General features: G+C 43.1%; 1 protein-coding gene across 2 annotated transcripts in view; it reads left to right on the plus strand.

Annotated features, from left to right (window-relative positions):
• cacul1 (CDK2 associated cullin domain 1) overlaps nucleotides 1-27,777 on the plus strand; it is a 105,121-nt gene that overhangs the window by 8,618 nt on the left and 68,726 nt on the right. For both annotated transcript variants that reach the window (XM_070876555.1, XM_070876556.1), the window contains exons 2-3: nucleotides 13,655-13,781; nucleotides 21,965-22,067. In XM_070876555.1, coding sequence (XP_070732656.1) covers nucleotides 13,655-13,781; nucleotides 21,965-22,067 — 230 coding nt within the window. The remainder of the gene's footprint in view (nucleotides 1-13,654; nucleotides 13,782-21,964; nucleotides 22,068-27,777) is intronic.

Consider the following 27,777-nt stretch of genomic DNA (forward strand, 5'->3'; position numbering starts at 1 on the left):
CCTCCTCCTCCTCCCCCCCCCACTTCTCCTCCTCCCTCCCCCCCCACTTCTCCTCCTCCCCCCCCACCCCCCCACTGGTTCATATTCCTACCCTCTCTGTTTTCGTGGAGCTCAAATACAGGTTGGAATGGAGCTATATTGATATTTTAACCAGGGCTTGTGCGTAGTTTTTTGTGTGACCATTTTCTCGCCCATTTTGCGATATCTCTTGGGGATTATACAGTTATCAGAAGCTCCCAGTGGGACAGTCAGGTTGGATTAAACTACAGTAGATATGGCTTGGTTTCTGTTTGTTAAAAAGCTTGATTTATGTGTTGGATCTTTTATCTCTGGACAATATTTCACTGTGTTGTTAGTGAAATTTTTGAAAGTTGTCATTCTGATATAGTAATAAAAAGGAAGTGGCAGGAAATAAACAAATACAATGGGCCCAAGTTTCCACATGATTTGCGCCTGATTTTTAGGAGCAACTGGAGAACAGACTATTTTAGAAATCGCAATTCTCCACATTTTTTTTTTCTGCAGTTCCAGTCAAGTAGAACAGTTCTACTTTGGAACAGAATTTTTTCTTCAAAAGGGGGCGTGTCCGGCCACTGACGCCTGATTTCAAAGTTTCCACAGTGAAAACGTACTCCAAACTAACTTAGAATGGAGCAAGTGAAGATTTTTGTAGAACTGAAAAAACCTGTTCTACACATTAAAAAATCAGGCGCAGGTTACAAATTAGGCGTCCAGAACGAGGTGGGGGGGGCGGGGGGGAAGGAAAGTCATTAAATTCTACAATAAATCCTTATTTATACTTATACAAATATTATACAAATAAATCCAACCTGAATAAACATTTATAAGCAAAGAAAAGAGTAAATAAACCATCTTCCTACCTGTGTGAAAGTGCTTCAGCCAGCCTCAAGTTCGTTCGTTCGTTCCCGACGGCGGGAGGGAGGGGAGTGCGGGCCCGCCCGAACGCAGCGGGGGGGGGGGTTGGGGGGAGGAAGACGTTCCCGACGGTGGGAGGGAGGGGAGTGCGGGCCCGCCCGAACGCAGCGGGGGGTGGAGGAAGACGTTCCCGACGGCGGGAGGGAGGGGAGTGCGGGCCCGCCCGCCCGAACACAGCGGGGAGGCGGAGGAAGACGTTCCCGACGGCGGGAGGGATGGAGACAGTGAGAAGGCTGCAGGAAGCCTCAGTGCTGATGTGCTGATGGCAATGTGCTTTTATTAAAAAATGTTCAAAAATTAAACAGCTACAAAGAACTACAAAAATGGCCGAGTGCCAATGTTTTCCTTCACACTGAGCGTGCGCGAACCCTCTAATGCGGGTTGCCGGCAGGAAAAAAACTAATTTAAATAGTACCCGCCCCCTCCCACTTACAAAATCGGCGCGAATGTAGGCTCCGCCCCCCCCTGGGTGCCGCGCAAAACAGACAAAGAGCTGCAGGGCTCTCCAGAATCGCAAGTTTTTTTTCCGGTGCCGTTTTAGGCGCGAAAAACGGGCTCGGAGGGGTGCCCGTTTTTTATCGTGTGGAAACTTGGGCCCTTTGTGTCTGTCTTCACGGAAGCAGACGCAAAAAACCTCCCGGAAATAGTGGAGAACCAAGGGTCTAGCGAGAATAAGGAACTGAAAGAAATAAGTTTTAGTAAAAAAAATAGCAAAGGCGAAATTAATGGGACTGAAAGCTGATAAATCCCCTGGACCTGATGCCCTACATCCTAGGGGTTTGAAAGAGGTGGCTATAGAGATTGGTCATCATCTTCCAAAATTCCATAGATTCAAGAACGTTTCCCATGGATCAGAAGGTAGCAAATGTAACCTCACTATATAAGAAAGTTGGGAGAGAGAAAATGGGGAACTACAGACCAGTTCCCCTAACATCAGTAGTAGAGAAAATGCTAAGATCTATTATTAAGGACGTGGTAACAGGGCACTTAAAAAATAATAATAGGATTGGACAGAGTCAACATGGATTTATGAAAGAGAAATAGCGTTTGACAAATCTGTTGGTTATTTGCAGTTGTAACTAGCACAATGGATAAGGGGGAACCAGTGGATGTGGTGTATTTCGATTTTCAGAGGGTATTTGATAAGGTGCCACACAAGAGATGATTAAACAAAATTAGGGCTCATGGGATTAGGGGTAATACACTAGCATGGATTGAGGAATTGAGGATTAGTTAACATACAGAAAACGGAGAGTAGGAATAAACGGGTCATTTTCAGGTTGGCAGGCTGTAACTCGTGGGTTACCACAAGGATCAGTGCTTGGACCCCAGCTATTCACAATATCTATCAATTATTTGGATGAGGGGACCAAATATAATAGATCCAAGTTTGCCAATGATACAAAGCTAGATGGGAATATAAGTTGTGAGGAGGATGCAAAGAGACTTCAAGGGGATATAGATAGGCTAAGTGAGTGAGTAAGAACATGGCAAATGGAATATAATGTGGAGAAATGTGAAGTTATACACTTTGGTAGGAAAAATAGCAAAGCAGAATATTTTTTAAATGGTGAGAGATTGGGAAATGTTGGCGTTCAGAGGGACCTGGGTGTCCTTTTACACGAATCACTGAAAGTTAACATGTAGGTGCAGCAAGGAATTAAGAAAGCAAATGGTATGTTGTCCTTTATTACAAGAAGATATGAGTACAAGAGTAAAGATGTTTTACTGTAATTAAATAAGGCCCTAGTGAGACCACACCTGGAGTATTGTGTACAGTTTTAAGTACAGTACCTAAGGAAGGATATACTTTCCATCGAGGGAGTGCATCAAAGGTTAACCAGACTGATTCCTGGGACAGGGGGATTGTCCTATGAGGAGAGATTGAGTAGACTAGGCCTATATTCTCTTGATTTTGGAAGAATGATAGGTGATCTCATTGAAACATATAACATTCTTACAGGGCTTGACAGGGTAGATGCAGGGAGGATGTTTCCTCTGCTGGGGAGTCGAGAACTAGGGGTCACAGTCTCAGAATAAAGGGTTGGCCATTTAGGACTGAGATGAGGAGAAATTTCTTCACTCAGAGGGTGGTGAATCTTTGGAATTCTTTTACCCCAAAGGACTGTGGAGGCTCAGTCAACGAGTATATTCAAAACAGAAATCGATAGATTTTTGTATATCAAAGAAATCAATGGATATGGGGACACTGCAGGAAAGTGGAGATGAGGTAGAAAATCAGCCATAATATTATTGAATGGCGGAACAGGCTCGAGGGGCCGAATGACTTATTCCTGCTCCTATTTCTTATGTTTTTATCAGCTTGCTTTGTGATAATTGGTGCCTGTGTATCATGACAAATTAACAAAATAGTAACCATCAGGAGTCATTAGATTTTCAATGTAGGGTTAATCGAAGATAATTTTTAGGAACAGGAAAATGCCATTGGGCTTTAATGATCCCTATCCCCTTTTCACAGTTCAACCCTACTTATCTATCTTCCCAAGATATTCCTCAATCCCTTTTCTCGCACCAGAAACACATCACATTCTATAAATCTACTACCCTCTGGATAACATATTAACCGTCTAATTTTTAACTTTGATTCCCTGACTTCTGAACTGTTCTCTGCAATGGAGGCAGTTCAGAGAAGATCTGCAAGTCAGAAGTATGAAGAAAGACAGAAAAAAACCCAAGTGTTTTTCAGTTGTGAAAGGAGACAGGAGAGGTAGAGGAATAGAAGCAAAAACCCTGCGATCATTTTAAGAAGCATTTGGGTGCAACGCTGGGCGAGACTTGCTGGCTTCCTACATTCTACCCTACATAACTTAGAAGTGATCCAAAACTCGGCTGCCCCTCCCTCACACCAAGTCCCGCTCACTCATCACCCCTGTGCTCGCTGACCTACATTGGCTTCTGCCTCAAGCAACTCCTCGATTTCAAAATTCTCATCCTTATTTTCAAATCCCTCCTTAGCCTCGTCCCTCCCTATCTCTGTTATCTCCTCCAGCCCCACAACCCTCCGAGATGTCTGTGCTCCTCTAATTCTGCCTTCCTGAGCATCCCAGATTGTAATCGTTCAACCATTGGTGGCCGTGCCTTCTGTTGCCTAGGCCCCAAGCTGTGGAACTCCCTGCCTAAACCTCACTACCTCTCTTTCCTTTGACCAAGCCTGCGCTAATTTCTACTTATGTGGCTCAGTGTCAAATTTTTATCGCGCAACACTCTTGTGAAGCGCCTTGGGATGTTTCACTACATTAAAGGTGCTAAATAAATGAAAGTTGTTGTTTTTGTTGGATGGATGAGCTAAGATGGGTCCACATTGATTTGGTGATGAACAATTAGCCAGTATCAATTTTTGTCACTTTCCTTTTATATTGAAATTGCTGACACTTCCTTGCACTCCTCCCCAACTTAGTCTACTTTTTCTTGTTGGATATCTGCTGGTTATGCAGCTTACCTTTTTACTTGTAAATGTTATTTTCTCACAACCCTCACAAATGGGATTTTGGAAATTACTCGAGGGTTATTATCTTTTTGTAGTGTTTATATATGTTTTGAAGGGTTTTGATTTGCATTAGGATGCATCAAATAATATGCTATAATAGCAGATTACATGACGGTTAATTTAGACACATACTTGTAAATAAGAAGGTATTTGGAGCTCAGTGTGAACGATGTATAGCGCATCATATTTTGGGGTTTTACTTGAAAAAATATTGTGGCTCATTGTCCTCTGATTTTTAAAAGTAATTTTTTCCACTTTATTTGATACGGATTTTAGTGCAAACACTGCTTCTGGCATCCCCAAAAATCAGTGCTTGCTGTTCCTGCCTGAGAGTTAACTGAAAATGACAGCTTTTTTTTTTCTCTTGACTGCTACCAGACTTCTGATTTGAATTTTAATCCATCTTTGAAAGGTTGCGAATGAATCCTGAAATAATCTCCGGAAAATTTTTTTCTCCAGAAGTAAAAACCGATCTTTTACATCCACCTGAGAGGGCAGATGGGGCCTCGGTTTAACGTCTCAGCTGAAAGATGGCACCTCCAACAGTGCTGCACTCCGTCAGCACTGCAGTAGAATGTCAACCTAGATTTATGTGCTCAAGAACCCACAACTTTCTGACTCAGAGGCGAGTGTGCTACCCACTGAGCCACAGCTAACACCAGAAGCTATAACACAAAGGCTAAAGCTGCTATAAGGCCATGGCAGCCGCAAACCATCCAAAGCGGGAACACCGGCAAGCATGTTCTGACTTTTGAAGATAATTGATGATCTGCTATTTCCCCCTCTGTCCTATTGAAGAGAAGCATTCGGCAAATATTTTCCCTAGATGCATTTTCATCTATGTCACAAAATCAAATTTGCAAGCTGTAAAGAAAGGGTATATGTATCATCCTTGGCAAAGTGCAGCTCCTGTGCTGTTGGTGCCAGGTAATCTTGTACAGCAATGGCACATTTTGTGTTCTTCAGTCTAACCTGATTTAATCCCGATCAGAGGATATTGTCCACATAGTGACAGCACGGCATACTTCAGTGGCTCAAAATTGAGGTGCTTGCAGATCATTTGATGATCTTGTTTTGCTATACCTTGCATCTCTCAGCTGTTATTCATACATTGGTATTGTATACTCTGCAGCCAAAAGGATGACTGGTTTTAAATGGGGTGCAGAAACAGAAATCTGGAGGTTTACATACACAATTCTTTGAAGGTGGCAGGACAAGTTGATAAGGCTGTTAAAAAAGCATATGGGATCCTTGGCTTTATAAATAGAGGCAGAGTACAAAAACCAGGAAGTTATGCTAAACCTTTATAAACCACTGGTTAGGCCTCAGCTGGCTTACAGGTTGGGCGTCCGAAATCCGGAATGTTCCGGAATCCGGACACCGAGCCAATCTGTGGCAGGGTCGTCCGGAAACCAGAAAATGTTCCGAAACCCGGACTCCCCCGCATTGGCGGCCCGATCTTGGCAGCTCGACCTCGGCCCCTTACCTCAGCGGCCTGACCCCGCCCCGCCCCCCCACCTCCGCCCCCGCCACCCTACCCACCTCGGTCTAGACAAAGACATTCCGAAATCCAGAAATACCCGGAATCCGTAATGGCCTCGGTCCCGAGGTTTCTGGATTTTGGACGTCATGCTATATTGTGTTCAATTCTGTGCACCACAATTTAGGAAGGAAGTCAATGCCTTGAAGAGACTGCAGAGGAGATTTATCAGAATTCTAGAAACATAGAAAATAGGTGCAGGAGTAGGCCATTCGGCCCTTTGAGCCTGCACCACTATTCAATAAGATCATGGCTGATCATTCCCTCAGTACCCCTTTCCTGCTTTCTCTCCATACCCCTTGATCCCTTTAGCCGTAAGGGCCATATCTAACTCCCTCTTGAATATATCCAATGAATTGGCATCAACAACTCTCTGCGGCAGGAAATTCCACAAGTTAACAACTCTGAGTGAAGAAGTTTCTCCTCATCTAAGTCCTAAATGACCTACCCCTTATCCTAAGACTGTGTCCCCTGGTTCTGGACTTCCCCAACATCGGGAACATTCTACCCGCATCGAACATGTCCCGTCCCGTCAGAATCTAATATGTTTCTATGAGATCTCCTCTCATCTTTCTAAACTCCAATGTATAAAGGCCCAGTTGATCCAGTCTCTCCTCATATGTCAGTCCTGCCATCCCGGGAATCAGTCTGGTGAATGTTCGCTGCACTCCCTCAATAGCAAGAACGTCCTTCCTCAGATTAGGAGACCAAAGCTGAACACAATATTCCAGGTGACACCTCACCAAGACCCTGTACAACTGTAGTAAGACCTCCCTGCTCCTATACTCAAATCCCCTAGCTATGAAGGCCAACATACCATTTGCCTTTTTCACCACCTGCTGTACCTGCATGCCAACCTTCAATGACTGATGTACCATGACACCCAGGTCTCGTTGCACCACCCCTTTTCCTAATCTGCCGCCATTCAGATAATCTGTCTTCGTGTTTTTGCCCCCAAAGTGGATAACCTCACATTTATCCACATTATACTGCATCTGCTATGCATTTGCCCACTCACCTAACCTGTCCAAGTCACCCTGCAGCCTCCTAGCATCCCCCTCACAGCTCACACCACCACCCAGTTTAGAGTCATCTGCAAACTTGGAGATATTACACTCAATTCCTTCATCCAAATCATTGATGTATATTGTAAAGAGCTGGGGTCCCAGCACTGAGCCCTGCGGCACTCCACTCGTCACTGCCTGCCATTCTGAAAAAGACCCGTTTATCTCGACTCTCTGCTTCCTATCTGCCAACCAGTTCTCTATCCAAGTCAGTATATTACCCCCAGTACCATGTGCTTTGATTTTGCACACCAATCTCTTGTGTGGGACCTTGTTGGGATGAAGGACTTCATTCATGTGGAAAGATTAGAGAAACTGTGATTGTTCTCCTTGGAGCAGAGAACGTTAAGGGGAGATTTAATAGAGATATTCTAAATTTGAAAGGTTTTGTTATAAGAGAAACGGTTTCCACTGGCAGGATAGGCGGTAACCAGAGGACACAGATTTAAGATAATTGACAAAAGAACTAGTGAGTTGAGAAAAAAAAAATGTTTTTATGCAGCGAGTTGCGATGATCTGGAATGCACAACCTGAAAGGGTGGTGGATGCAGATTCAATAGTAATGTGCAGAAGAAAATTGGATATATACTTGAAAAAGAAAAATGAGCATGGAAATGGGATTAATTGGATAGTTCGTTCAAAGAGCAGGTGCAATGGACAGAATGTCCTCCTGTGCTGTATGGTTCTGAGGGTGTTGAAAATTGCAATCTACGTGCTAACTTACAGAACTGTACTGGCCATTGAACTCCACTGTAATTGGAGACCTAGTGCTGAGAGGCAGAATTAAGGTAATTTCTTTCTTGTCTTATGTTATTACCAATTCCATCTGCTGGAGGTAGGATCTGCTGTAGCCTGTATCAGTGGAGCTATGGGCAATTTCCCATCTTTGTGTGAATTAGTGTGTAAGATGTCACACCAATGTTGAAGTGACTGAATTAGCTAAATTTGTTACATTTGAATTACATTATGTAGTTCTTGTTGACATATGGACAGTTAGCTAGATTCCTCCAGTGGTTGACTAAATCCAGCTGTGGTATGGCACTATGCCAAACAGATTATGAAGGTTTCAATTTTGTGCTTGTTTAATTGATCTCAGTGGAAATTATGGTAGAATTGCTATAGTTGGCTTCAGTGCCTTTGAGCCAGGGTTAATGCTAATTACTAACCAGTGACCCTCGTGGAAGTGGGCATCGAATGAGAAAAGGATCAAGCTTGATGCCTGTCCACTCACTTTTTAGACTCGTATATACCACATAGTCAATTGGGAGTGTTACTGAAGGGCTGCTGACGCATGTTGAGCCAGGGATTTGTGAACAAATGAGTTCATAAATTGTAGTCTAACCTCCATTGTTCACATATTTGCCTCCCTGATTATCTGACAGGAATTTTTGTGGGATAAAGCCTTATACAAGATCACCTGTCAACCCCAATGTGCTCCTGCCTGAAATAAATTTAATGTTCGGGCCCAATTTTAAATTATGTTTTTATTGTACCTGTCTTCATTTGTGTGCTAAGGACATTCCAGAACCAAATGTGTGAAACTAAAATTTGGAAACTCTTGATTCATCAGTTGCCTTTATCTAACGGAGCAGGGGATGGTTTGTGCAATATGGTGGATAATAGAGATTCTAATGGTCAGCTATTTCAGATTCCACTTCCTGTTTCTATAGCAGGAATGGGGTACTGAAGTTGAATGTTCAGCCATGAACTCATTGAATGGCGGTGCAGGCTAGAAGGGCCGAATGGCCTACTCCTGCACCTATTTTCTATGTTTCTTTCTATGTTTCTAAACAGAAAATGCTGGGAGTAATTGAATTTGAGACCTTTGCTTTAATCAAACTGTGTTAATCTTCAACACTTGTATTTCTTTAAACTGGTAATCAGTGATGTTTCTCTGATTATATATTTTAATAAGACTTCATAAAAGTCGATTATTGATAATAACTCGGCCATTCTGTTCAAGGTGGAAACTGATCTGAGACCTAAGAATTATGTTTACTTAGTAACTTTATTCCCCCATTTAATGCACTTCAGCCATGTCTGTATTTGAGAGTAATATTCATTAGGTGGATGGAACAAAAATGTCCTTGCTGTACAAGACCGTAAACAGTGCAACAAACTGTAACTAGTGTTTTTAGGTTTACTTTCAAGTAGCTTATTTTTTTTAGAGATTACCCAGCACCAGAGTTCACTTCTCGATCATCAACACAGGTAGGTAGTCTACTGTTTAAATAGTAATTTGGGGAACTGGGTGAGGGTAGCACAGGGTGATTGAACATTTATATTTTTGTTGGGGAGTCTTAAGATTAGGGGGCATAGTCTAAAAATTAGAGCCAGACCTTTCAGGAGTGAAATTAGAAAAACATAGAAACATAGAAAATCGGTGCAGGAGCAGGCCATTCGGCTCTTCGAGCCTGCACCGCCATTCAATATGGTCATGGCTGATCATGCAACTTCAGTACCCCACCTCCCGCCTTCTTTCCATACCCCTGATCCCCTTAGCCGTAAGGGCCACATCTAACTCCCTCTTGAATATATCCAATGGACTGGACTCAACAATTTTCTGTGGTAGAGAATGCCACAGGTTCACCACTCTCTGGGTGAAAAAGTTTCTACTCAGTTAGGAAACACTTCTGCACACAAAGGGCCCAAATTTCCCCAAGAGTTGCCCTGTTTTTTTTGGGAGTAAGTAGCTTTTTTTGGAGTAACTTAAAAATCGCAGATTTCCCCATTTAACTTGCTCCAATGTAAGTCAGTTAGTTAGGTTTTATTTAGTTTAGTTTGTTCTCTCCAAAAGGGGGTGTGACAAACCACTTACACCTCTTCTGGCCATAGAAGCAAATTTGGCCAGCTGAAAGTTACTCCAAACTAACTTAGGCCAGTGTATGTGGCCACTTTTGTCGGCACAGAAAAACCTTACCTACATTTAAGAAATCAGCGCAGGTAGCTAGAGATGGGGGGTGGGGGGGGAAAGAAAGGCGAGTTAGAGGATTCCAAAGCACTAAAGACCTTCATAACATTACAACATCTTCAGCATAACAGCTGCACAACATCATCACAAAAATGAAAGATAAATCAGCTACTGAAAATAGAGCAGTCCTACCTTGCCGCCTGCAAAATGCACTGGCTAGCCCTCCCACCAGGGCTAGGGGCGGCAGGCACACATGACTGTAGGGGTGAGGGATTTTTACTTTTTACAGTTGACCCTAAATGTTGCGTGGTCCTAATGGAGGATGGTTCAGTTTTGATGCAATATATCTTTTATAGTAAATTTTACAGAGCAATTCAACGATACCAACAACAACAGGAAAGGAAAGTCTGCACCCATCCCTCACCCACATCTCGGGGAAAGTGCACTTCCTCATAGGGTCGGTGGTGGTGGGGGGAATGGGGTTGGGGGCCTGGCTTGGGTCTGACTGGTGGCTGGTGCATGGAGTGAAGTGGGAGTGGCATTTGAGTCTCCGGCCTTTGTGCCCTTATTGCAGAAGCCAGCTCCCTCATGGCATCTGCCATCATCTGCACACCCTCTGAAATGCCCGCCCTCACTTCCCGTCTTAGTGCAGAGATTTCACCCGACAGTGTTGCGACCTCATCACGCACCTCACTGACGGCTGCCATGAGTGATCTTGAGGGCATTGGTCTCCTCACCCAGTGAAACAACCTGATTAACCTCTGCTGAGGGCTGCCTCTCAGGAGAGACTGGCCGGCTTCTCCTTCCTCTCGCCGTGGATCTGCCTAGTGGCACCCCTCCAGTGCGAGGCGCAGGCTGGGACGGTGGGGGACTGGGTGTCCCAAGATGCATTTCCCGACTGCCACTCGGACCCGCGACCTTGGAAGTTGTGAACCCATGGAAGGTTGCCGAGGAGCTAATGGAGGGCTCTGGCAGTGTGATGCCCTGTGATATATCCCGATCCATATCGCGGTCAGCATTCTCCTGAGCATACATTTCCATGGACCCCTCCTCCCCCCACCCCCCACCCACCTTGTTCTGGAGCGCATCCATCTGGATCCTCAGGATCTTGTGGAGTGTCGTCGTCTTCTGCAAAAGACAACACAACAGTCAAATGGTTAGCAGCACAGGAGGGGCAGGATGGGTGGCATGAGTAGTCTCACACATAGCAGGCCAGTCAGCAGGTTGATTTGAAGGGCCACTATGCATTTTAACGACTCGCCCTCACCCTCACGTGTGGGTCCAACTTGTGCAGAGCTGATTCTTTTTCTGCAAGAGCAAGGCAGCAACCCTCTGTTCCAGGGGTGTCAGTTGGTGCAGATTTGGCGGACCTCCTCCTGTTCTAGTTCTCTCCCTCTTGTGGGCCAATTTCTTCTGCAAAGATGAAAATATTAATTGTCAGACATGGTGCGCTTCTGATGGGTGGGACACATACAGATGCTCACGTTTTCCACTGCAATTCAATTTAAAGAGGAAGATAGTACTTACACTCACTACTTGACCAACCTCCTGCCATTTCTTCTTGCACTGGCTTCCAGATCTTGTGGTATTGACCCCAGCGGAGAATTCTTCTGCAACGAGGTTCCATCTTTTTCTCATTTCCTTGGGGGAAGACATTTGACTGACCACTCTTATTGCTATCCGCTCCAGCCATTTCTCCTCAATTACAGTCACTAATTTCTCCACTTCCTCATTGAGGAAATTCTTGGTTCGTCTTGCATGCTCTTGCGGCATTTTTCTCTTGGACTCACATGCAGCTAATGTTCAAAGGTCACATTTACACCTATCCAGCACTCCTTTCCACACCCTCAGTCACATAAAAATCAATATTCAGACTTCACCTTTGGTTATGGAGCATATATAATCATTCTGAGGATGCTCTCCCTTTAATTGGCTGATTGTGAAGCTTCCTGTTGCACTGCGCATGTGCGCAAACTGAACTGGCCACTGCACGTGTGTGCACGCTGAAATGCTGGGCACAAGCTCCGCCCCTCTGCCAGCGCGGCCGAAGCTCCCCCCCCCCCCCCCCAGGCTCTGCAGCGCCATGCCGATGGATCTGGACGACGATGGAGCGACCAAAGTCAAAGGTACATTTTTGCCGGTTTTTTTTCCCCTCCAGGAAGTCGGCGCAACACATCTTACTACGCCGCTCTAAGCGGCTGGGGAAATTTGGGGCCAAAGGGTGGTAGAAATGGCAATTGATGCTAGATCAGGTAATTTTAGATCTGAGATTGATAGATTTTTGCTAACCAAAGCCATAAAGGGATATGGGGCAAAGGCGGGTATATGGAGTTGGGTTGCAGATCAGCCATGATCTCATTTGAATGGCGGAACAGGCTCAAGGGGCTAAATGGTCTACTCCTGCTCCTATGTTTTATGGAGAAGGACTCTGACTGGCATCGATCAGGGATTCTCTGGTGGCAATCTACATTCATTCTAGTTTCCCTAAATTGCTGGACCACATACTTTATAGCTGTTATTTTCTTATTCTATAGTCTTACTTGACATTATCTTTCAATAAAATCTCTGTAATCTCATCAGGAAATGTTTTAAAAATGAGATGCAGCAAGCGTCCTGTTTGCAGGAGGGAGGCATGCTTTGTTTGGATTTGCTTCATGTCCAAGCCATAAACAATCCCTGTTAAATTACAGAGTGTTGGCGTGTTAAATGGTAATGAGAGCATTACTTTTGTGGCCCGGAATCTGTGGTTGTGATGACGGTGAAACTGACCACATTAGCCGTCATTATTCTGTGAAACTGACAGTATCTTCTGGCGTCCACACATGTGCAGTTAATCATGGAAATCCAGAGGTTGCTGTCAGTGATTCCACGCTCCTCCACAGGGTGCGCGATTGAAGTCCTCGCAGGTGGAAATCTTACAAAACACTTGAATTGACGTGAACTTCCACTCACTGTAAAAACCCGTGAAAAAGTTAATCCTTGTTGAATGAGTTGGAACTGGGGTTTAGGCGGCGTAGTAAGTCATAATTATTGCTGAACAACCTCCCTGCTCCTGAAAAACTAATTTTATACTTGTGGAACATCAAATCTCCCCATTATGATAAATGTTCCCATAAATGTTTTAAATAATAAAAATGAGTTTTAAAGTTTGATATTTCACCTTTTACCTTAGTCCCAAGTGTATGTCCCAATTTTTATTTCGCTCTCTGTAAAATGTTAAAAAAATGAAGGATAATCAATGCTTTTTACTTTCTGGTTTGCTGTCTGTGAGATTCTTCAATGTGATTAGCTGCTTAGACTGCTTGGTGACATCACTGTTGTTGGACACTAGAGATCTCCTAGTGGTGCCGTCAGAATAAATTTATCGGGAAAGATCGAATCCAGGCCACAGAGATCGGTAGATCTTTATGGGCAGCTTTCTTCAAGGTTAGCGGCGAGCACCGTCACTTCGCCGCTGACTGCAAAATCCGGGCCATTATCTTTGCTATTACTGGAGCCACACCATTTGTGTGGGAGTTTCATGTTTACCGCTGATCCAGATTGCAGTCCTTTTATAAAGTTTGGGAGACTCATTAATTCCTGGCCATCCCAAGAACTAGAAAAGATTACAAAAGCATTTCTTGAGACTTTTACATTTCTTTAAGTCTGTGTTTAATTTGGTAAATTGTGTTTTTTATTTTTAAATTTCTGTTTAGTGATGAACGTTATTACAGCAGAAGACTACCAGCGTACTTATTGGCCGAAGCTGGACAGTGCCATTGATCAGCTTTTGACACAGTCTCCTGGAGACTGCATCCCTATTTCTTACGAGCAAATTTACAGGTGAGAGCCAAGAGAATTGTAGTCATCAATAATACCACTGTTAAAAGAAGTGATCTGAATTTAACAATTTTACTTTGTGAAAGTTATGCTTATGATGTCATATTTTACAATGAAGCCCAGACTTTCACATGTTCACAAATTTAAGTGATTTGTAAGGTTTGGGAGACCCATTAATATCTGGCCATCCCAAGAACTAGAGATTACAAAAAGCTTGCTAATCTGGTTCCCAAATAACCACAAGAAGTAATTTCTTGCCTTTTATTTGCTCTTGAGATTTAAAAAAAAATACTTGCCACCCTCTGGTATATTCCTTTGGCCATGTACTTTGGCAGTTATGCTGTTCTTACTGATTCTGTATTGGTTTCCAGACCGATCTAAATTTGCAACCTCCACCCCACCCCAACCCACCCCACCCATTAAAATAAGTGGAGCTGACATTGTACTGTATGGCCCTCAGCTAACGTATATTTCCTGTATAAATTGGAACTCCTTTACAAAAGTATTCTTTGATTTTTTTTAAAAACACAGGTTCGGGGAATAGTCTGTCAATCTTTTCTGAGTGGGCCCATTACACTTTGCTCACGTGACTTTCTCATTTATATAAAACAGTGACAAATCAAACTCCAAATATGAACAGTAATAAATCTACAAAAATTTAACAAAAGATGGCAACAGAATTAGTCAAATTATTCAAACTAAGAATGTAAAATAAAAGTGGAATGTATATTTGAATTTTGTTTCTTGATAACTGACAGCATTTCAAAAAATAATTCGTTAGACACTTTGGAATATCGTGAGTGATTTGATAAAGTACTATATAAACAGAGGGTGCTTTCATTGTTTTTTCACCAGATCCATAACATTATTTTAACTCCTGTCAGAAATTTAATTTTGTAAAGTTATGTCCTGCCGCCTAAAATCTTCCATGTGTGTCCTGGGCTTTAAAAAAAAGTTAAAATTGAGTGCATAGTTATATTAAAATAAAGAATAATAACAACCAAAGCCGCTGTTTTACAATTTCCATATAAGTAAGGACACAATCATGTAATTCAAACTCAAAAATACAGGTACACTCCCAGAGTGTTATGTAATAAAAGCACAGTTTAACTTATTGAATCACTATAAAATCAGTAGTTCTGATATACTTTGTTAAATGACGTAAAACAGTGCATCTTCTGACCCACTGTGACCAATTCTATGGAACATCTGAGTTGCTTATTGCGTGTGCCTATATCTATCTCAATAGGAGTGCCTTTCTATTTCACATACAAATTTTATGTTATACTGTACTTGCACCTGTGATTCAAATTTCGCATTCATAAAGCTCAACCTGAACAGGTTGTTTGGCATTCATGAAGTATCAACGATCAGCAAGTAGCATACAGAAATGAAAACCACTGATAATATTTGGGGAAAACACTTAATGAAAATGGGCAGTCAGCAAAATTATCATTTAAAAAAAAAAATGAACTTGTCAAATAGCTCCAGATATTTGTTTGAATATCCCATCGCCCATCATTTTGGCTTTCCTTTAAGTTTAATGCCGGAAATAAGATTTGTGACCTGAAGAAAACAACAAAAGACGTGATTTACAGGAAAATTATTACATTCAACTGTAAAACCAACAGAGGCCTGTGTTGAGAAGCCTGTGCATTGAAATCTTACAGGTTATTACTGTTGGCTAAAGCAGGTCTAACAGACTACAGCTCTTGGTATACACCAGTATGGACAATTTGTAGAATATTTAATGATTTTCCAGCAAGACTGATCGGTCAGGTTGTGCCAGACTTGTTTTTATTTAAGCTGCTGCTTCCCTTTCTCCTCTCTGTTGTCAGAAAAACATTTTGGGGCTTTCTAAGTAATAGTTTTTGTATTGAAACCAGTGTAAGTTATGACCAGAATAAGCCATGCATATACAGTACTTGAAGTTGGTTGTGCAATTTATGTTCATAAGAGCAGCTCTGCTTTTATTTCCTGTTTCAGGACAGACACCTCCTACTCTTCCAGTCATTCTCCTCGCCCTTCGGCAGAAATACCATTTAGTTTTTTTTTCTTGTTGCCACTTTGCAGGCTTAGGTGGGTAGGTGGGCCCCCTCCCTGCTCCTCTCTACTCCCTTCCCTGCTTTATTTTTAGTACACTTGCTCAGCAATTGAACAGATTGCTATTTGCCCCATCCCTTGCTGAGAAAAATCACTGTATGGGGAAGACTGAGGCAGGAAGGATTCTGGAAAGTGAGCGGGTGTGGGGTTTTGTTGGTTTCCTCTAAGCTGAGGTGTTACTACTGGGAATAAGATTTGTAATGTAAAAACTATAACATTATAACATCATCATTAAACTTGCCTATAGCTTAGCTATGTAATAATATGGTGATTAAAATTTGTCTAACAATGTTTTGCATTGGAAGCTGCATTTGTCCAAGAACCCGAGAGCGCGAGTTCTTGTCACTGCACTCTGATCAAAATCAACAAAGTCATATGCTACAATTCCCAGCATGCCTACGTGAGCCTACAAGACTTTATTTTCTGCTTGATAGCAAGACAAGCTAATCACAGACCATGTCAGGACTTGCTAAGTCTCCTGCCCTCCTCCATTGCTCCACACCGATGAATAATTACTGCTGATAAGCTGCTCTTTGTGCCCTGGGTAAACCATTTTTCGGATCAATGGAAGTTACCTGGTTTTGATGTTTTGTACAAAAAACGAAGCACATTCCAGTTTAGCAGAAACTCAATATTTTCCCAGGTAACTTTCCTTTTGAAACAAACGCTAACAATGTTGGTTACTATATTCAAGCAGTTTATTTGGTAAACATAGCATGCTACCTGTTAAGAAATAAAGCTTTGCACTTCGAAATGCCTGAAACCGTACATTTTGTTCTGTTCTAAATGGTTAGGCAAGCTCCATTTCTTTTATTTGGATTAATTCCTGAACTGAGAAATAGATAGCAAAACAAGATGATATGAACAGGTGAAATTCTGTAAAGATTGTGCCGTTATTTAAGTTTGGAGGGAGCGCCTGATTAAAAGTCTTGAATTAAATCTTGCTGATTTAAGCAGAACCTTTTAATAACATTCACTATTGGTGCAGAGATATTTGGTAAATATTGAAAAATAGGGGAATGCCAATTTGACATTCTAGGCAAAGGACTGCTTCCCTCCTGTGAGAATGCAGAGGTTTATCTATTTGTGTGATCATGACATGCCAGCAATTATTTATTTACCAGTTTGCAGTGGGTAAGAATAATGCTGTTTATTTTCCAAGAATCAGAGATTATGCCGTGAGTCACGCACGCATTTGCCACATTTCAGATGTCACACTTCCAAGTGTTTTTAAAAAAAAGAAATGAAAAACGAGAAGGCGAGACCATTATTTTGTGCTGGTTTCTTCTGACCTGGATGTGGCAATTTAGAAGTGTGTACCAATCTGCAAACTTCCCTTGCTAATAACAATTAACTTTAAAATGTCCCAATTTACAGCAGTTGGACTTCCTGGCCTTAAAGAGACAGGCCAGGTTAAGCACAGCTACATCTTGGCAAATAATTAATTGTGTGTTACATGGTATAACTCGCTTGTTATGTCACTACTAGGATGGAGCTCTGTTTTATAAGAAATCTGCCAGTAAATAATACTTAACATAAGAATTAGGAACAGGGGTAGGCCATCTAGCCCCTCGAGCCTGCTCCGCCACTCAAGATTATGGCTGATCTGGCCGTGGACTCAGCTCCACTTACCCGCCCGCTCCCCATAACCCTCACTAGTACGTGGCACTGGCAGTAATCCCGAGATTACCACCTTTGAGGTCCTGGCTTTCAATCTTACTCCTAGCTCCCTAAACTCAGCTTTCAGGACCTCACCCCTCTTTCTACCAATGTCGTTGGTACCAATGTGGACCACAACCACTGGCTGTTCCCCTTCCCTCCCCAGAATGCCCTGCAGTCGCTCAGTGACATCATTGACTCTTGCACCAGGGAGGCAACACACCATTCTGATGTCACTTTTGCTGCCGCAGAAGCGCCTATCTGCTCCCCTAACTATTGAATCTCCTATCACTATAGCCATTCCCGTCTTCTTCCTCCTCCCTGTGCAGCTGAGCCACCCACGGTGCTGTGGACTTGGCCCTGGCTGCACTCCCCAGAGGCATCACCGCCCTCGCCAGTAGTCAGAATAGAGTACCGGTTGGAGAGCGGGATAGCCTCAGGGGACTCCTGCACTACCTGCTTTGCCATACTCTTGTGTGCGACGGTCACCCATTCCCTATCCTCCTGTACCCTTTTAATCTGTGGGGTGACCAACGCCTGAAACGAGCTAACCACGTACCTCTCGTTCTCTCGGATGCTCCTCAGTGCCTCCAGTCCTCGCTCAAGCTCCGAGACTCGGCGTCGAGTTGGAGGAGCTGGAGACACTTCCTGCACATGTGGTCATCCCCATTGCGGGAAGCATCCAGGAGTTCCCACATGGCGCAGGTGTTGCATTCCGTTTGAACGAGCCGCCCTGCCATCCCACTAGTCACCCTTAAATTACCCAGCAAAAACACTGACTCCCACTACACACACTAAACAGCTATTTAGTAATTTATCCTCTTATCTATTAGAACACAAAATTAAAGAGATATACTCACCAGCCGATCAACCAACCACTTCCCAGCTTGGCTGTGATGTCACTTTTTGATTTCTTGTCCCTCCTCCCCGCACTGCTCGCTCACCGACTGCCGCTGGGCCTTTGTAGGCCGCTGACCCCGGACTGCCGCTGCCACTGCTCCTCCCCGCACTCTGACGTCACCTCTCGATTTCTCACCCCTCTATCTTTGTCTGCAGCTGGTTGGGCTGGTCTCTGGGCCTCCGTCTCCTACTCTCGCACTCCTTATCAGCTGCTCTAGTGTCAGCACTGGTAGGAAAAACAAGACAAAACAGCACCTGTCACCCCTGCTTGCTTACCAAACTCACAAATGCCACTCTGTGCTGTTGCAGTCCGTGCTCTGCACGAGCTGCATCTTTTTAAACTGTATCTAGGTCAGATGACTCACTACTGGTCAGTCATTTACAGAACTGGTTTTAACTAGCTGCCAATTGCCTCCTACTGGAGAGTTACCTTGTTTTTCTCTGCCTAAACCTGAAAGATCCCCAACTATTTAACTTTTCCCCTTTAAATTAAACTGCTACTCACTTAGAAGCTACTGGCAATTGCCACTAACAATTTACTCCAGCCTCCAAATGGTTTAAAGAGAATAACCCTTAAAACTCACCCACTTATCAAACTCACAAATGCCACTCTATGCTCTGTATTTATATAACACTTTATCATGTCAAAATACCTGTGTTTCAGATAATGAATTAATTTGAGAATCAAAAAACAAGTATGAGCTGCTCATGGACCTTCTGTCACTAAGATTGAGGTCATCTATTTTGTTGCTTGTACTGTATCCCTCCCACCTGCTTCTCCCCTCCCCCCTCCCCCAAAACACCTGATATTTCATATTTATCTAGTTTCTTTCCTATCTCTCCTCATGCCCTCTGAGCTCATCTTGTCCACGGGACTCACCACCTGCAATCCCACTCCTATTCCCACTCAACTGATGATTGCCAAATTTTCCTTCCCGACCCCCATGTTAGCTGATATTGTCAATGGTTTCCTCTCCTCTGGCACTGTCAGTATTCCTTTCAAATGTGCCGTCATCACCCATTAATCACTTTTGGGGGATGAGAAGACTACTATAAATCACTCATACTTCACTCTTGCTTCACTTCTGAACTTTCAGTAGGGCTAAGGTTTTTTTTGTTACTATTTAACTATATATTCTGGGTTTTTTTTCCACGTTTGCCGATTCAGAATATAGAAAGAGTTATGGTGACTAGGGTGATGCAGTGGGTCACACACTACTGGCCTTTCACTTCTGGGAGCTGTGTTCAAATCGAGTTCCGACTGATGTGATGTAAACGTCCTGAAATGAGTGTGACAGTTTCAGTCCAGTTCTTTGTTCTGCAGTTCCACACGAACTAAACTGCTCCTAATTTATAACTAAGTGGGACTAAATTGGCAATCTCACTTTAGAGAGGCCACAGGGAGACAGGTGTGGAATAGAAATGTCAGACTGGTACAGTAGAAGATACTCTTCCGAGGTTTGTCTTCACTCCCTATGTGTAATGTCACTGGAGACCAATTAGTATCTGTAAATTAGACAATTATACAGTATCATGGTAACACCTGTACAGTTTTGGTCTCCTTACCTAAGGAAGGATATACTTGCCATAGAAGGAGTGCAATGAAGGTCCACCAGACTGACTCCTGCGATGGGGGATTGTCCTAATGAGGAGATACTGTGTAGACTAAGCCTATATCCTCTAGAGTTTAGAATATTGGGCTCAATTTTCTCCAAAGCATTTTTTTTGGAGTACTTGAAGAGTTACGCCCGATTTTTTTGGGGCCCAAGTACGGCAAAAAAAAATATTCTAAGTTTCCCCGTTAGATTTCTTCATTTTGGCCTGGCATAACCTAACCTTTAGTTTTGGGGGTAGAGCCTTGATTTGCGCCAAAAAGATCGGGCTGCCATAGTAACCAGGGACACAATGCGAGCTAAGGCTGCAAAGTGAAGCATACAATTAAATCCAACAATTAAAAGAATTAAAAAACATGTAATAGCAACTTACCTCCAACCCTGCCGGAAGGGCTTGCCAGTCATGTCCCATTCTCGGTCCCCATCGGTTCGATTCTCCTGCCTGGGCGTTCTCCTGCCGGTGCGTTCTCCCGCCCCTAGCCCTGGCCGAGTAGCCTCCCGGTCCGCTCCCCCGCCCCAGCCCAGGCCGAGTAGTCTCCTCCCTGCCGGTCCCTGCACCTAACTACACCCGAAAGGCTCCCCCCACCTCTCTCTTCCTCCCTCATCTCTCTCTTCCCCCTCTCTCTTACCTTTCCAGCTGCTGCCGTCTGGGCATCTACTGCATTTACCTGCGCTGATTGCTTTAACTCACCGCAAGGGTTTTCTCGAGAGGCCACATACGCTGACTTAAGTAGAAATGGAATAACTATCAGCTGGCCAGAGTTGCCTAAAAGGCCAGAATTGGCATAGGTGGCTAGTAATGCCCCCTTTTGAAAAAAAACGGACCTTTTTAAAAAAAAACGTAACTAACTGAGTTACGCTGGTGCAAATTGATTGGGAAAACTGGGGATTTTTAAGTTAGGCCAGAAAAAGCTGCCTACTCCAAAAAAAAATGGCGCAAATACTGGGGGATATTGAACCCATTGAGAGGTGATCTCATTGAAACATACAAAATTCTTACAGGGCTTAATGGGGTAAATGCATGGAGGATGTTTACCCTGGCTAGGGAGTCTAGAACCAGGCATTACAGTCTCAGAATAAGAGGTAGGCCATTTAGGACTGAGATGAGGAGAAACTTCTTCACTCAGAGGGTGGTGACTTTTTGGAATTCTCTACCCCAGAGGGCTGTGCAGGATCAGTTGTTGAGCATATTCAAGACCGAGATCGCTAGATTTTTGGATATCAAGGGATATGGGGATAGTGCAGGAAAGTGGAGTTGAGGTAGAAAATCAGCCATGATCTTACTGAAGGGAGCCGAATGGCCTACTCCTGCACCTATTTCTTATGTTCTTGTGTTATGTTCCTTCAAATTCCTCCTGGCCTTATAGCAAGTACCCTGTAGCAAGTTCTGTTGAATGTGCAGAACTACTGCTCTCTGTAAGGATATCACTGAGATGAGATCATAAGGCATTCTTGCTCTTCCAGTTTTTCATTTATCTGTGTTTTCATTCTTAAAATACCAAATGTTTATTGGGTGTGTAGTTATACTGATTGGACTTAGTGGCGATTACAGGGCACATTAAAATGTAAACTTTACATCTTGGAGTCATTTAAAAAAGAATGGGGTAAGCATTATGCTGAATAGGGTGAGTCGTGTCTGCTGCAAAATGGGACATTTTTCCATTTGCCACACCCATTGTTGGTATCCAGCAATCTCGAGTAAAGAGTAGCACACATGGATGCAGAGAATAACTCGCTATGCTGCCTCAACAATGTTCAGTAATCCTAGCCATAGGAGACCACTCCTAATAATGACTCCTACACACTGTTTGCCCTCTGCTTGTCTGATGTGCATATAGAGGAATAGTGCAATGTCTAATGAGCAATGCTAAGGCTAAAAGCTAGATTATGTTTCTTTTTCTTTATTTTTAGCTGTGTTTACAAGTGTGTGTGCCAGCAACATTCAGAGCAGATGTACTGTGACCTCATCACAAAGATAACCAGTCACTTAAGACGAGTCTCGGAGGAGCTGCAGGTACATATTATTCTGGATATCTTTGTTGTTTCCTTTGCGCGCTTGATACATACATATTTATACGAGATTAGTTTTATACCGTGATAATGTTGGTTGTTATAATTATAAATCAGCATAGTCACTGTCCTGTTTTGAATGTAAGACTAGGGACATTTCATATGATAATTTAAAGGTTGAAGCTCAGCACCTGGGCCCAGTTAGATATGCTGAGGATTGTCCCAGTGTGATGTTTCCATTTCCAACACGAGCCATTCTCGTCTCTGTGATATTGTTATTTGGAGGTTGTATTGGACCCAATATCCGATAGTGCCCGATCTTTGCTTGTTAGCATTCATTATTGCAAATACTGAATGCTGTGTTCTTAATTGGTTCAGGCATCCTGCTGAGACCTGCTTGGAAACTGAAATACTGTACGAACTTTGCCAATCCACTGCTGTATCTTCCCTTGTCTTCAACCAAAATAACTAGGAATTGCTGATGCACTCGGACACAATGTCTTGTGTGCACAATATAAAGCATGCATGTGCTGGCAAAAAAATAGACCATGGAGCTGATTTCATGCAAGCCACAATTTAAATGAATTACCTTGCTCAGTGTGTTTGTGTGGATTTGATCACTAAGCGTATTTTGATATTCTGTGTACCTGCAGAGCGATGCTCGAGTCAAAAGCTGAAATCTCTGAGCATTGCCTTCCTGTTTTACTTTTGAATCATGCTGCTGATGATTGTGAATCATACTGATGGGTTCTTAGGACAAAAGATGTTTGTTTACCAAGCCTCAAGCCTCTAATCATTGACTCACCAATGCTATTGGGATCCCAGAGAGTGGGTCGTTTTATATTTAGTAATATCGTCAATGCTATGAGCTTCCCATCAATGCATATCAGCAATGAAAAACTGGCTATTTATCCCAACAGGCAATGCAGAGTTTGATCCTGTTGTTCAGAGTTTCTGATGCACTCCAACACATGCTCTCTCTTTGGCATTTCACCTTTTAAAGGTTCTCTGTCTTACCACAAGAAGATGGGGAATACAGTGTACTGGCATCAATTTAGTGCAACAATTCAATCTGCTAACTTGCACCAAGTCCCACCCACCCATCACCCCTGTGTTCGCTGACCTACATTGACTCCCGGTTAAGCAACGCCTCGATTTCAAAATTCTCATCCTTGTTTTCAAATCCCTTACCCCTCCCTATATCTGTAATCTCCTCCAGCCTCACAACTCCGAGATGTCTGTGCTTCTCTAATTCTGGCCTCTTGAGCATCCCTGATTAGAACATAACAACATAAGAATTAGGAGCAGGAGTAGGCCATTCGGCCCTTCGAGCCTGTTCTGCCATTCAATGAGATCATACCTCAACTCCACTTTACTGCACTATCCCCATGTCCCTTGATTCCTTAATATCCAAAAATCTATCTCTGTCTTGAATATACTCGACTGAGCCTCCACAGCCCTCTGGGGCAGAAAATTCCAAAGACTCACCACCCTCTGAGTGAAGATGTTTCTCCTCATCTCAGTCCTAAATAGGCTCAGCCAGAGGAAACATCCTCCCTGCATCTACCCTGTCAAGCCCTGTAGGAATTTTGTATGTTTCAATGAGATCACTTAAACCCGAGAGAATATAGGCCTAGTCTACTCGATCTCTCCTCATGAGACAATCCTCCCATCCCAGGAACCAGTCTGGTGAACCTTCGTTGCACTCCTTCAATGGCAACTGTATCCTTCCTTAAGTAAGGAGACCAAAACTGTACACAATACTCTAGGTGTGGTCTCACCAGGGCCCGATATAATTGCAGTAAGGCATCTTTACTCTTTTATACTCCAATGTTCTTATAATAAAGGACAACATACCATTTGCTTTCTTAATTGCTTGCTGTAACTGCACATTAACTTTCAGTGATTTGTGTACAAGGACACCCAGGTCCCTCTGAACATTAACATTTCCCAATCTCTCGCTATTTAAAAAATATTCTGCTTTTCTATTTTTCCTACCAAAGTGGATAACTTCACATTTATCCACATTATATTCCATTTGCCATGTTCTTACCCACTCACTTCGCCTGTCCATATCCCTTGAAGTCTCTTTGCAGCCTCCTCGCAACTTACATTCCCACCTCGCCTTGTATCATCAGCAAACTTGGATATATTACATTTGGTCCCCTCATCCAAAATTCCTCATTGATATAGATTGTGAATAGCTGGGGCTCAAGCACCGATCCTTGCGGCACCCCACTAGTTACAGCCTGCCAACCCGAAACTGACCTTTTTATTCCTACTCTCTGTTTTCTGTCTGTTAACCAATCCTCAGTCCATGCTAGTATATTCCCCCGCCAATCCCATGAGCCCTAATTTTGTTAAATAACTTCTTGTGTGGCACCTTATCGACTGCCTTCTGAAAATCCAAATACACCACATCCACTGCCCCCACCCCCTTTTCTATTCTGCTAGTTATAACCTCAAAAAAACTCTAAACAAATTTGTTAAACATGATTTTCCTTTCCTAAATCCATGTTGACTGCCCAATCTTATTATTATTTTCTAAGTACCGTGTTACCACGTCCTTAATAGATTCTAGCATTTTCCCTACTACTGATGTCAGGGTAACTGGTCTGTAGTTTCCCATTTTCTCTCTCCCTCCTTTCTTAAATAACAGGTTTACATTTGCTACCTTCCAATCTGTGGGAACCGCCCTAGAATCTGGAAATTTGGAAGATGACAACCAATGCATCCATTATCTCTGTAGCCACCTCTTTCAAAACCCTAGGATGTAGACCATCAGGTCATGGGGATTTATCGGCTTTCAGTCCCATTAATTTCTCCAGTACTATTATTTTACTAATACTAATTTCTTTCAGTTCCTCATTCTTGCTAGACCCTTGGTTCACCACTATTTCCGGGAGAATTTTTGTGCCTTCCGTGAAGCCGAACACAAAGTATTATGGTTAATTTCTCTGCCGATTCCTTATTCACCATTATAATTTCTCCTGTCTCAGCCTGTAGGGGACTCTCGTTTACTTTTGCTAATCTTTTCCTTTTTGCATACCTATAGAAGCTTTTACAGTCTGCTTTTATGTCTCCTGCTGGTTTACTCTCATATTCTATTTTTGCTTTCTTTTATCAATTTCTTGGTCCTCCTTTGCTTAATTATAATCACTCAACCGTGCCTCCTTTTGCCTCGGCCCTAAGCTCTAGAATTCCCTGCCTAAACCTCACTACCTCTGTTTCCTCCTTCAAGACACTCCTGAAACCTTACCTCTTTGATCAAGCTTTTGGTCACCTGTGCTAGTTTCTCCTTGTGCAGCTCGGTGTCGAAATGTTTATCTCCTAATACTCCTGTGAAGTGCCTTGAGTTAAAGGTGCTATATAAATACAAGTTGTTGTTGTTGTATATGGAGTGTTTAAATTTGATATAGGAAGCTTTCACCACTTCTCTCAATCCCTGCTTAGTATCTAAATTGTCAGATTGCTTGTCTGACATCCAGTACTGGATGAGCAGAAATTTTCTCCAATTAAATATTGGGAAGACCGAAGCCATTATCTTTGGTCCCTGCCACGAATTGCATTCCCTAACCACTGACACTATCCCTCTCCCTAGCATCCATCTGCGGGTGAACAAGACTGTTCGTCACATAGATGTCATATTTGACCCTAAAATGAGTTTCCAGCCACATATCCGCGGCATAACTAAAACCGCCTTTTTCCAGCTCCGTAACATTGCCTGCCTCCGCCCCTGCCTCTGCTCTTCTGCAGCTGAAACTCTCAATCATGCCTTTGTTACCTCTAGGCTTGGCTACTCCACCTCACTCCTGGCTGGCCTCCCACATTCCTCACTACGTAAACTTGAGATCATCCAAAACTCAGCAGCTTGTGTCCTAACTCGCACCAAGTCACGATCACTCATCACCCCTGTGCTTTCTGACCGACATTGGTTCCTGGTTAAACAACGCCTCGATTTCAAAATCCTCATTCTTGTTTACAAATCACTCCATGGCCTCGCCCCTCCCTATCTTTCTCATCTTTTTCAGAATTTAGAGCAGGTTTAGGCAGGGAATTCCAGAGCTTAGGGCCTAAACAAAAGAAGGCACGGCCACCAATGGTTGAGTGATTATAATTCAGCAAAGGAGGACCAAGAAATTGATAAAAGAAAGCGAACAACTCCAAAAGATGTTTGCGCTCCTCAAATTCTCGCCTCTTGAACATCCCTCATTATAACTGCTCAACCAACGGTGGCTGTGCTTTCAGCTGTTTAGGCGGTAACTCTGGAACCCCCTCTCTACCTCTCTCTTTTCCTCCTTTAAAACGCTCCTTAAAACCTACCCCTTCAACCAAGCTTTTGGTCATCTGTCTTAATTTCTTCTTTTGTGACTCGCTGTCAAATTTACCCGTTTTGTTTTGTAACACTGCTGTGAAGCGCCTTGGGATGTTTTACTATGTTAAAGGTGCTATATAAATAAAAGTTATTTTATTAAATATTTTTCTCTTCTAAATGATTTCTTCAAAAAAAATGTCTCTCCCGTTTGGGGTTTTCACAAAATGAGTACCTGATCTGGCTAAGTTCGTTATGGACCGAACCAGGAAGCCCGAGAACCGTCCTAACGTGTTCCTGGAGCCTCATTCTAATAGTTGGGGAGCATTGCTGGCTTCAGTGGTGCCTCCAGAGACAGCTCGCCCCCTTTGGCCCGACCCAATTTTGGCCTCTTGCCTCGCTGGCAGTGTACTCTGGGAAGTCCTGGGGAGAGGAGTGGAGCAAGTGCTGGTGGGGTTGAACTTAGACCACAATTCTGTGCTTTAAATTTTGGTATTGCATCTGCAAATTAATTTCTCTGTGTGCCTAATTTTAAACAGAATTGGATATAGGTACACAACTCCATTCCATATTTGGAATAAGGAAATGATGATTACAAATTAAGAAAGTCCCAGATTTTATCTCTGATCTGCGTTTAATTAACTGTTCTGAATTGCAACAGCAGTGAGGGCATGTACATTACAACAGTGACTACACTTCAATAGTGCTTCATTGGCTGTAAAGTGCTATGGGATGTCCTGAGATCGTGAAAGGCACTATATATGAAAGCAAGTCTTTCTTATTGGCATCAGTATCCTCAGGCTAAGGAGCAGAAATTGGCTGGCATTTCTGCTCCTGATGCTATCAAATGACTCCTACTGGGAAAACATGTTGGGCAAGGGCAGGCAATCCAAGAAGCCACAGAGTCAAACTCGGAGGACAGGATTGAAGTCATCTTGGCTTAGTTCGTATTACTCATGCCTTTGTGTCAGAAGCTTGTGGGTTTGGGTCCCACTCCGGGATTTGAGCATGTAAAAGAGCGTTCTGTTGTTGGAGATGTCCGCATTCAGATGAGTTGCTAAACCCAGGCTCCGACTGCCTGCTCAGGTGGACATTCAAGATCCCGTGGCACTTTCCACAGGGATCTCTGCTGGTGTCCTGGTCAATGTTCCTCTTTCAAACATTACCGCTAAAAGCAAATTAACCGATCATTCATTTAATTGCTTGTGTGCAAAATGGCTGCTGCTTTCACCAAATAGCAGCAGTAACTGCATTTCAGAGTAATTCATTGAGATGCATTTTGGAACATGCCGAAAGAGATGATAAGACGTTCTACAAATGCAAATCTCTATTTTCCTCTGAATAATGACCGGTGTCTGAGGAAGGACAGGATAAAGGTTCCTTTCTGCACTTAACACGTTAT

Source organism: Pristiophorus japonicus, chromosome 3 (genome assembly GCF_044704955.1).
Source record: "Pristiophorus japonicus isolate sPriJap1 chromosome 3, sPriJap1.hap1, whole genome shotgun sequence".
Lineage (NCBI taxonomy): Eukaryota > Metazoa > Chordata > Chondrichthyes > Pristiophoridae > Pristiophorus > Pristiophorus japonicus.